This window comes from Babylonia areolata, chromosome 2 (assembly GCF_041734735.1).
Source record: "Babylonia areolata isolate BAREFJ2019XMU chromosome 2, ASM4173473v1, whole genome shotgun sequence".
Taxonomy (NCBI): Eukaryota; Metazoa; Mollusca; class Gastropoda; order Neogastropoda; family Buccinidae; genus Babylonia; species Babylonia areolata.
In genome coordinates this window covers 568,066-580,899 of record NC_134877.1, presented here as the reverse complement: position 1 = coordinate 580,899, position 12,834 = coordinate 568,066, and the positions used below count along the sequence as shown (strand labels likewise).

At 42.4% G+C, this 12,834-nt stretch overlaps 1 protein-coding gene across 3 annotated transcripts in view; it reads right to left on the bottom strand.

Moving 5' to 3' along the window:
* LOC143296267 (xaa-Pro aminopeptidase 1-like) overlaps positions 1-4,284 on the bottom strand; it is a 49,197-nt gene extending 44,913 nt beyond the window's left edge. For 2 of the 3 annotated variants that reach the window (XM_076608106.1, XM_076608123.1), the window contains exons 1-2: positions 4,167-4,284; positions 1,966-2,110 (exon numbers count right to left, since the gene is read on the bottom strand). In XM_076608106.1, coding sequence (XP_076464221.1) covers positions 1,966-2,082 — 117 coding nt within the window. In that variant the 5' untranslated portion in view covers positions 2,083-2,110; positions 4,167-4,284. Of the gene's footprint in view, positions 1-1,965; positions 2,111-4,131 lie in introns of all 3 variants that reach the window. The other variant, XM_076608114.1, reaches the window with a different exon arrangement.
* Positions 4,285-12,834: the final 8,550 nt, after the last annotated feature.

Sequence of the window (12,834 nt, the reverse complement as noted above, 5' to 3'; positions counted from 1 at the left end):
ACAGACACTGGACTGCCATCAATTTCTTTTTCATTCTATCCCCACATTGTTTCCCTGAAGACAGACACTGGACTGCCATCAATTTCTTTTTCATTCTAACCCCACATTGTTTCCCTGAAAACAGACACTGGACTGCCATCAATTTCTTTTTCATTCTAACCCCACATTGTTTCCCTGAAAACAGACAATGGACTGCCATCAATTTCTTTTTCATTCTAACCCCACATTGTTTCCCTGAAAACAAACACTGGACTGCCATCAATTTCTTTTTCATTCTATCCCCACATTGTTTCCCTGAAGACAGACACTGGACTGCCATCAATTTCTTTTTCATTCTATCCCCACATTGTTTCCCTGAAGACAGACACTGGACTGCCATCAATTTCTTTTTCATTCTATCCCCACATTGTTTCCCTGAAGACAGACACTGGACTGCCATCAATTTCTTTTTCATTCTAACCCCACATCTATTTGTTTCCCTGAAAACAAACACTGGACTGCCATCAATTTTTTATTAATTCTATCCCCACATTGTTTCCCTGAAAACAAACACTGGACTGCCATCAATTTCTTTTTCATTCTATCCCCACATTGTTTCCCTGAAAACAAACACTGGACTGCCATCAATTTCTTTTTCATTCTATCCCCACATCTATTTGTTTCCCTGAAAACACACACTGGACTGCCATCAATTTCTTTTTTTATTCTATCCCCACATTGTTTCCCTGAAGACAGACACTGGACTGCCATCAATTTCTTTTTCATTCTAACCCCACATCTATTTGTTTCCCTGGAGACAGACACTGGACTGCCATCAATTTCTTTTTCATTCTATCCCCACATCTGTTTGTTTCCCTGAAGACAGACACTGGACTGCCATCAATTTCTTTTTCATTCTATCCCCACATCTATTTGTTTCCCTGAAAACACACACTGGACTGCCATCAATTTCTTTCATTCTATCCACACATCTATTTGTTTCCCTGAAGACAGACAAGAAGACAGAGCTGTCTGTTCTGATACATTCTTTTAAAATTTATTTTTATTTGTTAACAACCAAACAGGCAGTTTGGATAACTGACAAAAGTCAGCAAATACAAAGTCACTCTCATCTGACAGTGACAGAGTGACTGAAGTTATCCCCCCCCCACCACCCCTACTCAAACCGGTCCCCCACTGCTCACCCCTCTGCTTTACCCTCACACACACACACACCAGCAACCATTTATCATCAGATCAAAACTAATGATGTACTGACAAACACACACATGCATTGGTTATCCTCAACACATTGTACAAAAACTCCAGAAAGTTCAAAACGCAGCAGCAAGGTCAATCTTTAGAACCAAAAAGGCTGACAATATCAATAATCTTCTGCATTCTCTTCACTGGTTACCAATTTCCGCCAACATTCGCAACTCTCACCTTCAACTCCGTTTTGGGTGCTGTCCCTCAGTATCTGAGAGGTTGTTCAAACCTACACACCCTCATGACAACACAGATCATCTTTAGCTTCCAGCTCTTCATGTTAAAACCTGGTGATTCTTCTTTTTCCCATTCAGCCCCATCTGTCTGGAACAGTTTACCTGATGATCTTCATCACTCTCCCACATTTCAATCTTCTAAAAAAAAAAAAAAAAAAGATTTTAAAACACATTCTTTTGGGAATGCCTATGCATAGACCTTCCATGCCTTTTCTATGACATTCAGTTATAGGCTATGCAAACTGTGAGAGAGAGAGAGAGAGAGAGAGAGAGAGATTATGTAATATGTGTATTTTTAAAATCTGTTTTATGCTTTCATGCGTTAAATCTTTTTTTTTCTTCTCCTTTTCTGTCTTCCTCTTGTGAGTTAGTGTGTGTGTGTGTGTGTGTGTGTGTGTGTGTTTATGTTAAGTGCTTTGAGCTCCCTTTCAGGGAGGAAAGTGCTCAACAAGCATTCACTATTACCATCATACACACACACCTGATGTGCGTCTCCGGTGGGAATGATATAGGCCTGTAGTGGTTTTGTTGAATGTTTGCAACTCTTCATCAGTGCTCTCAGCTTGGACAGCAGGCTGCCAGTGGCCTTTGCTGGCATGGCTGGCGTGTTGATGTGCTGTCACAATCTGCAATATCATGCAATTTTTAATAATATGTTGTTGCAATCTGCAACACAACAATTTTTAATGATGTGCTGTCACAAACTGCAACACAACACAATTATTAATGACATACATTTTTTTTTTAATGTGCTGTCACAGTCTGCAACACAGCAAATCTTTTAATGATGTCCAATTTTGAATGATGTGCTGTCACAATCTACAACACAACACAATTTTTAATAATGTGCTGTCACAATCTACAACACAATTTTTAATAATGTGCTGTCACACTCTGCACCCCAATGCAATTTTAATGATGTGCTGTCACAATCTGCACCCCAATGCAATTTTAATGATGTGCTGTCACAATCTGCACCCCAATGCAATTTTAATGATGTGCTGTCACAATCTGCAACAGAGATCAAACTTAAATGACGTGCTGTCACAGTATGCAACACAACACAATTTTCAATGATGTGCTGTCACAGTATGCAACACAACACATTTTTCAATGACGTGCTGTCACAGTATGCAACACAACACAATTTTCAATGATGTGCTGTCACAGTATGCAACACAACACAATTTTCAATGATGTACTGTCACAATCTGCAACACAACACAATTTTCAATGATCTGCTGTCAGTCTGCAACACAATAAATCTTTAATGATGTACTGTTACAGCCTGCACAATACAATTTTTAATGATGTGCTGTCACAATCCGCAACACAAAAGCAAGTAATTTCTAATGATGAGCTATCAAAATCTGGAACAGAAAAGTAATTTCCATGATGTGCTGTCACTCTAAGGAACACAAAAGTAATTTACATATTGTGACAGCACATCATAAAATATTAGTGGTTTTTGTTGTTGCTGATTCTGACAGCGTATCACTAAGAATCAGTTTTTGTTGCAGTTTGTCACAGCTTATTAAGATTGATTAGTTTATATTTGTCCAATTTCTGAGAAATATCTAAAATGACACATTTCACAACACTGCTGGAATGCCACCTAAACAGTAAACTTCACTTTTACTTGTGTGGGCCATTTGAATTTGTGGAAGCTTCACCTAAACTCCATTAGTACTTATAATTATATAGTTGTTTGGGTCACTTCAAATTTGGAAGCTTTACAGTCATTTTGTTTAAAACAATAATTATGGTCAGCAACCTGCATTTTTTTAGACACTTATCTGAAAGACACACACACACACACACTATCATGCTGTGAGGACTGACTCTGTGAAGACTGACAGCCAGAGTTCTGCAGTGATCCTTAAAAAATCGAAGCAGCTGGGCATCGATCTTCATTGATATGAAGCTTGGTGCTTCATAGAGATCCTGACGAAAATGTCATTGAATGACATTGGTAACCGTTACATACGATAATTTTGGTTGGAGTTTGTCTGCAAATAAAACGTCAGAATCAAGGTGCTGAGGGTCAGATCACCCATCTATGGATCAAGAGTTTGATTCCTGGTTGGACTTTTCTATACGCAGTTCTATCAGCCATTACTGTGAAAGGTTCATGCAGGACAGCAGTGAAAGCACACTCAAGAATCAAAATAGGTCCCCAAAGACTTTCACTGACCAAGAATTGAACCCAATATCTGTTAATTATCCAGGACCAATGTCAAGCTGTTCCCTGCACATTGATGGAAGAACAATGCCCAGCGCCGGCCTTAAAAAATAGCATGAGTTGTGCCGTTGACTGACCTAGAGCTGAGGTTCTATGGTCTACTGGTTCTACAGATTTATATATATATTGTATATATAATATACATACTACCAAAGCCTAAGTAATGCTCCACTAATAACTGGCCTGAATGTATCCGGTCTTCAGTTGCTTATCATAAAAAAACAAAACAAAAATACTAGACAAGTCACGACGCAATACCATTTATTTTGAGGCCGACATGGGCGGAGTCTAGTCATACACAGTAATAGTCATGCAGCGGTGATATCGCGTTCCCAGCGACAGCTAAACATTGTACGACGAAACAGCAAATACCCACAATTCAGTCCATATAATGATAACACTCACAGGCATACCAGTTTCGGTTATTTTCATACACGTACCCTAGTCGAAAAGAAAGGAAGCAGAAAAAAACGACGATAGCTTAATTCCTAATGCCCCGCTACTCGGTTCCTGACCACCCGAGTTGCTCCCAATGCGTCCCCCTATTGAATGCACCTCAGTGTGCAAAGAGTTATGGAAAGGACACGTAACTCTCCTCTCTCCTGCGCCTGCCATCAGAGCCCGGAAATTTTCATATCATTATGGGCTCTTCAGTTAGTGCCGCTGCTGCAGGTGTGTCTGCACGAGTGTGTGTGTGTGTGCGTGTGCGTGTGCGTGTGCGTGCGTGTATGCTTGCACGCGCGTGTGCAATTGTGCCTGTCATGTTTTAAAACTTTTTAAATTTTTTAAAAATTATTACTGAAACAAAAGGAAGAAAAAAAGAAGAAGAAACGAAACCTACAAGTACTTGCATATTGGACTGGTTATTCACTGAATTTTTTCTAGTAGAGTGTTTCAAAAGTACTGAGATATACTGGTTTATAACATCACAAGCGACTGAGGACATGTTGATCAGTGTTCAGGGGTGCTATTTTGTTCGCAAATAGATTGCATATTTATGGTATATTATTTGGTTTTGAAAACCCATCTACACATAAGGGACATTATAATCATGATTGCTCATAAGGTCTTTTTTAATTTATTTTATTTTATTTTATTTTTTCACATAATTGATTTACAGTTCATGTACTTTTTGTCTGATATTTCGTAAGGAACACCCTCAAAATTTTTCTGACTTCTTCACAAAATATTCATTCGTGATAAGCTTGACTCTGTTGTGTCTCCTTCTTCACCCGTTAAAGAACGCGTGTACAGTGGTCCGGCCTGTCTTACATTGTTTCCAACCGGTTACTGAAGTGAAGAAAGTGTGTCTCAGCGCTTGTCCGAAATCCTGTGAGCTTGATCCTGTCCCGTCTTCTTTGTTAGTTGAATATATTGATGTTCTACTGCCACATATTACTCATGTCATCAATTCTTCTTTACTGTCTGGTTGTTTCCCTGAAAGCTTCAAATCTACTGTTGTACGTCCGCTCATCAAGAAACCATCTTTGGATCATAATTGTTTAAAAAATTATCGACCTGTCTCTGTCATTTTTATCAAAACTGCTGGCCCCAAGTTTCTTTCTGAACACCTCCATATCTATACCCCGTCTCACCAGCTCCGTTCTTCCTCTGATACTCGACTTCTCAGGATACCTCAGCCCCAAACCATTGATGAATAATTATTTCGAAAGATATCAACTTTTTTTCAAATATTATGGAAAACATACGTTATAGTTGGTTATTGTTTTTTTTTTTTTTAAGTGAATGACATTAACAATGGTTGCCGGCATCTTTTTCCGCACGCCTCGCCGCCGTAAAAATAGACTAATAATTATCTCCCTTCCTTCCAGTATTTCACATGCCAAAACAAATCATTTACCATATACAACAGTACTGTTTTCTACAAGCACAAATTCACTCCCGATGTTAACTCGTGGCCTCTAGTTGGACGAGCTCCTTAACCTTAACAAAAATATCCAATAAAATTGTCTTGAGCATGTAAAAAGCAAGATATCTAAAATTACCCCCCCTCCATTGAAAAAACTCCCACTTGGCAGACATGTCAAAAATGTAGCTCCTCCAATTCTTACATTTCAATATTTATTCCTGGCTATATTAACAATTTTGCCCGTCGACTCTTCTATGTTGAAGTCGGAATGGCTGTGTACCCGAATGGGTATACCGGTTACACGGAAAAGTTGTGCTCTTTCCGGGTTCGACATTCTTATATTCTACTTAACATTTTTGCCCGTCGGCAGTACAAAACATACGTGAAAAAAGGCAAAACGGGCAAAAATGTTAAGTAGATATACATAGAAATGTCTACTACAGCGGACGATTTTAAAGGAAACATGGATCGATTAGAAAGGTGTCTCAAAAAGGGATGCTTCTTGGGGCGTTCCATGCACCTAGCAAGGGGCTTGGAAAGAATGGGGGATACGCAAAGTGAAGGCGAAAATGTCACGGACGGGCATTATCGTTTTCGCCCGTTTGCCTTACTTGTGAATGGTCAGGCGTACACATGGGTACAGAAGAAAATAAAGACTGGCATACAAACACACGGAATGAAGTTGGCAGTGTCACACTGACCTGAAATGACTCGTTGACTTACCGGAATGAACTTCTCAGAGGAATCAGACACAATTCCTGACTGAAGTAGTCATTCGGAAACACACTGACGGAATGAAGTTGTCCCAGTACATACACACAATCCCTGACTGAAGTAGTCCTTCTGAAACACACTGACGGAATGAAGTTGTCCCAGTACATACACACAATCCCTGACTGAAGTAGTCCTTCTGAAACACACTGACGGAATGAAGTTGTGCTAGTTCATCCAAACCAATTCCAGGAATGAATTTGTCAGCCGCACACACACATTCACGGAAAGAACTGTTCATCGAGGCAAAATCAATGCACAATCAATGCACATGGAAGGTTGTCCTGAATCGTCCCGTCTGAACACGTGGAGATGCACACGCAACATCAGTAGTCGCAGAAAGAGGTTGTCATCGATGCACAAACAATCACGGAATTAACTTGTCCGCTGTGGACACACAATACCTGAATGAAGTTGGCAGACACGCGCAATCACGACGGATTGGATCGCTGTTGCCATAACACACAAGACGGTAAACCCCCCAATTAGTGAATTACAGAGTAATTTCTGCAAGGTGACAGAAGCATGGAATGAAGTTGGCTTGTCCAACGCGGATACACATTGTCCGCAAAGGCGGAAAGCCCACACGCACTTCTGCCAATTGTCACACGTTAAAAACGAAAAGGCACTCGCCTGCGAGGTTCACGACGACTCGGAAGGGATGAATGAATATTATGCAGAGGCACTCGAACATTGTATCGCAGTATATTGTTCAGTTTATTCCCGGTTACTTGTCATTTCACGTGTGCTTTCGTGAACATCTTCACGTACATGTTCATGGGGTTCTTTTCCGAAGCACGCGATTCCGTTTCTTGTATGTCGTTTGTACGGCGCCTATGAGCGAGGATTCATCACGATATGCTGTACATTCGTGAGTTTATAAAAAGGAGGAGGTACGTCCGTCATTGGGGTCACTCACAGCCAACAACATGGCCAGTGGAAAAGGCTTTCGAGGCAGTTTCTCGAGAGCGATGAAAAGAAATGAAATATTACGTTGCACTTTTCGCGACTTTCAAAATCCCTTCAACTTCTTCAGACTCATGGATAGTGATACCAACGTTTTAATTCAGTGGATGCAACACAACGGGCTTTTAATGCAAGCTGTGAACTGCGACGTCTGCCAGTCACCTTGCACTTTGCAGAAGCGAGCGGGGAAAAGAACTGATGGATTGGATTGGAGGTGCTCGAAGAACCGAAACCACGAATTTTCTGTTCGCAAATGGTCCTCCTTTGACAGGTCTCATTTCACCCTCCCAGATGTAATGCTGTTTTTGAAGAATTTTCTAGACGGACACACCCTTCTTCAGAACTCCAAGCAATGCGGCTTCAGTTATAACAGAAGTGCTGTCGACTGGGCTTGCTTTGTCCGTGAACTATTTAAAGAGTGGCTGTCTTCCACGTTGCCCACAATTAAATTCACCGGACAAGGAGAAATCGATGAGAGTGTCTTCGGAAAAAGATGCAAGTACAATCGCGGGCAAGCCCAAGGAATGCGGGTGTGGATCTTCGGCCTTGTGGAACGCCATTCCAACAGAATAGTTCTCTACCCTGTCGAAAAGAGGGATAAGGCGACTTTGGAAACATTAATAGTGAGACATGTGACGCCGGGCACCGAGGTCTTTTCGGACGGATGGGCTGCCTACGAGGGCCTGAACCAGTTAGGATTCCAGCATTTCACGGTGTGCCACAAGACCACCTTCAAGCAGACATACGTGGACGCGTCCGGCACTGAGAAGACCGTGCACACGAATAAGATCGAAGGTGCATGGAAGCATGCTAAAGCCCATTTCCGCCGGGTGAACGGGACACACCTGGCTCTCTTCGAGGGCCATCTTGCCGAAGTGATGTGGCGCAACTGGCACCGCCAAGATATGTACACCGACTTCTTCCAACTGTTAAAAACAGTGTACCCCCTGTCACGTCCTCCCCACTACACCTACAACACCCCGCTCTTTCCAACCTGGACCAGTGATCCGGAGCTGGAACGGAGCACTGTGATTGCAGAGGACAGTGATGATGAGGGGCCACTGCCCAGCACGCCGCCGGACGCAAGCCTGCCGGACAATGTAATGTCCGGCCACATTCAAGTAAGTGTTAGAGCGCTTTGGGTCGAAAATGTATACTTGCCATGAACAGGTAGGTGTGTGTGTGTGTGTGTGTGTGTGTGTGTGTGTGTGACATGTACTGTGCTATATGGGGTGAATATGACGAACAGTTGTGCACATTTTGTGAACGTCTTTTTGGACTCACTTGTGTAAACAAAGTGAGTCTATGTTCTAACCCGGTGTTCGGTTGTGTGTGTGTGTGTGTGTGTGTGTGTGTGTCTTTGTGTCCGTGGTAAACTTTAACATTGACCTTTGGTCTGCAACTACTTTGTCGGTTGACACCAAATTTGGCATGAAAATAGGAGAAATTCAGTTCTTTTCAGTCATATTGTTTAAAACAATACTGCACCTCTGGGATGGGCACAAGAAAATAAGCAATGAAGCCTAATGATATGCCAACTGCATTTACTGTTATATTTATATTTGTGGTATTCTGTAAACTTGGCACTTTGATCTGATATTCTGAGCGAACAAGAAGAGCAGTCATTATTATCATTTTCGGTTCGAACAGGAACTGTTTGGGCTAATCATGGAAGTTTTCCTTCTTTTTCCAACGTTTGGGTGCAGAGAGTAAGAAAGGGAAATTCCTCAATTAATGCTAGGGGAGTTAATTTGCTTGAAACTGATCTTTCTCAGGTTAAACATTACATTTTGAAACAAGCGAGGCAAGGCCTTCAAGACTCACTTGTGATGCCAGTTTGGAGAGAAATCCAAGCTTTTTATAAATTGAGCATGATTTCAAAATGCAATGTTTCAGATGAGAGAGATCAGTTTAAAGGCAACTAATTCCCCTACAGAGTAATTTGCCTTATTTTACTGTTTGCACAAAACGTTGCCAATAAACAAAACTTGCAGGCTGAACAAAACAAGTTCCTGTTTTAACCAGAAATGATAATAATGACAGATGTTTTGTTACGTCGAATATCAGATCCCAGTGCCAAGTCTAGACAATAACAGAAATATAAATATAACAGTTAATACATTATACCCAATACATAAAAAGCTCGGATTTGGGGTTAAAGTGTATCACAGGCGAGTCATTATCACCTTGGCTCTCTTGTCCTTCTTACATGATTGAAATAGACAAAAACCTCAGCCATTATTTCGTACACATTCACACTTGCATGGAACACAAAGTAACCCCAGACTGAAATTACATTTCATTCCGTTTTAACAAATGACACGTGTAATAATGCATCCACGAACATGTGATATGAGTGCAATCTGCTCGAACATGTCATCTAAAACGTTCATTAATATTCACTTATCTTCGCAGGAACACTCCAGTCCTTCGATGCCTGACCTCGTAAGGGTTGGTGATGTGTCTGCACAGCCGAACGTGTCGACGGTAGGTAGAATAGTACTCTGTTACTCAACAGTACCTGCTTTTGTTCGTGGCACGTAATGAAATATTACGTTGTACTTTTCGTGACTTTCAAAATCCCTTCAACTTCTTCACACTCATGGATAGTGATACCAACGTTTCAATTCAGTGGATGCAACAAAACGGGCTTTTAATGTGAACTGCGACGTCTGACAGTCAGCTTGCACTTTGCTGACCTCTTAAGGTGATGTGTCTGCACAGCCGAACGTGTCGACGCTAGGTAGAATAGTACTGTTACTCAACAGCACTGCTTTTGTTACGTGGCACGTTCATAATGCACACCTCGATATCTTGTACCACTGTCTATACAATATCCATTTCGCTTACAAACTTCAATGTGTGTCTAACAGGTTGAAGGAAGCCCTTCCCCCCCCAACACTGTCCCCACAATGAACGTGTTCTGCACTGGAGCCCGGCCCATGCACACCAACAAGTGTGCCCAGCCCCATCCACCCGGTAAGATGCGGAAGCATCATTCAGGTTTTCCAATTTTGTTCGACACACTGACTGAAAGTACTTCCACGGCACCAGTTGTGCCGAAACAGATGGACCTACTAAATTAGTCTTTCACGTACACGTCCTAACGGAATGAAACAATGTGTGTAAATCGACACCAACAAGTACGTTTAGTGTATACTTCATACAGTACATGGATAACATGTTGCGGCAACATAGTACGTTAAATGTTATGAATTGGACAGTGTACTGTTGTGATGATTTCATGTAACAAAGTGTTTGTTCAGTATGTGTATGTGTGTGTTTCTGTCTGTCACCTGGATGTGTCGCGTGGGGTTATGTTTCTCGTTCACCATGTTTTGGGTGTGTCAATATACCAGTGTGTTGACATTTTCTCATCATGTTGCAGAAGTTTGACCTTGAACTTAGCCCACTCGACTGTGACGGTGATGAGGTTGCCGGCAACACAGCAGCGCAACCTCAGGCAGAAGAGGCAGTGCGGGTACCACGTTCCGATACGGTCAGTTGCTGTTATTGTTGGATATGATCGTGGATACTAAAGTGTACAATGTACGTATGTTGAAAGCTTCCATGTAGTGTCTTGGCTTCTGTATAGGTTCGCCTGTTTGCTTTGTTGATCAACGTCTTCAATTTCGACTTCCTCACTTGCCATCAGTGAACATTAACAGGTCATTGGTACTGATTGCATGTGTACACAAACAGACACGGGCTGGTGAGACCAGAGCTGTCATCAGACGCCTGGATGCCCGACTTGGAACGGACAACCTGGACAGCGAGGACGAATTTTGCCCCCCACGTCCAAAAAAGAAATTCACTCGCAAAGTCCTGCGCTGCCCAGCTGGTTGGAAGCCAGCCCCGTCCAGCCACCGGCACTGAAGTCCTGGTGGCCACTGGCCCTTGTATATATTGTACATACTGTGAGTACCCTCCTATTATGAACTATTCTCCCGTTATTTTCTCACCCGGAACAGTCACGGTAACTCCGTCCACTGAACAATTGGCGTAACATACAGCATCACATAACTCGTTAAATCAGCATTTCTGGGGCGTGCTACATGCAGCCCTCGCAATGGAAACGTGTAACTGAAAACAGTTCGTATTGGATTAGATTCATTCTTATTTTTCGGGGTGGGGGCACATCATATGCGTTCTCTCGAAAGGCAGGAGAGTGGCGTCGCATGCCACGTGCATGTGTAACCGGCCGTGTAACCTTCACGTGTAACTTGCTTCTGACGTGTGGGATGTTAGGAGCTTCGCGTCGCATGCACATATGCGTGAATATTAAGATCTTCCATGACAGTGCACTTTCAAACCTGTGACGTCCACTGCCAAACTGTATTTCTTCTCATTCGCCGTTCATTCCGTCTGCATGATGTTGAACAGCGGGTGTGCCACAGCATCAGACATTCAGCAAAGGCGTCGTCGCAGGAACGCAGATCTTTGCAGACTGTGGCACGACATCACCGACATTACTGGCCCTGCCACACTTTGGCCACACAGAATTGGAGGACTGTTTTGGACGACAAACACAGTTCACTTCCCAAGAAGAATTGTTTGCGCGTTGGTGTATGAAAATGGTCTCAACCCGGACATTTTTCTGGAATGGGCCGACCTCATGGGTTTGTGCAGAGACGTGTCAGCAAGAAGGCGCATGCCAAATTTATTCCGCTGCTTCCAAGAAGGACGCTACGGTGGCTCATTGTACGCATACAATGTCACCGAATCAGTACCGGTACCTCGACGGCACCACTGTGCGCCACTATCAGCATAGAAGCCGCAGACAGTAGGTGCCTGACGGTCAGTACAATCATTCTGTTCAACTGGCAGCGTCGTTCTCTTAAACGGCAGACTCGCGCGACTGGAAGCACAATGCACTTCTTTCCGTCTACATTTTACATAACTGTAACAGCGTGAAACGGAATTACGTACTGTGAACGAAGATGACAAACGGGCAAAAACGATAATGCCCGTCCGTGACATTTTCGCCTTCACTTTGCGTATCCCCCATTCTTTCCAAGCCCCTTGCTAGGTGCATGGAACGCCCCAAAAAGCATCCCTTTTTAGACACCTTTCTAATCGATCCAAGTTTCCTTTAAAATCGTCCGCTGAAGTAGACATTTCTATATATATATCTCTACTTAACATTTTTACCCGTTTTGCCTTTTTTCACGTATGTTTTGTACTGCCGACGGGCAAAAATGTTAAGTAGAATATAAGAATGTCGAACCTTAAGTGGATACTATGTTACGCCATAACGGGTATACCCATTCGGGTACACAGCCATTCCGACTTCAACATAGAAGAGTCGACGGGCAAAATTGTTAATATAGCCTTATTCCTCACATTTCCAATATAACATTTTAGCAACACGTGACAACTCATCGCCCCTTCACAGGCTCATAACTTTCACAATAAACCGTGACAAGAGAAAGGTCACAACAAACAGGAGACATAAAATACAAACGTAACAATGAACCACGACGGAGGAAAACAATACATAA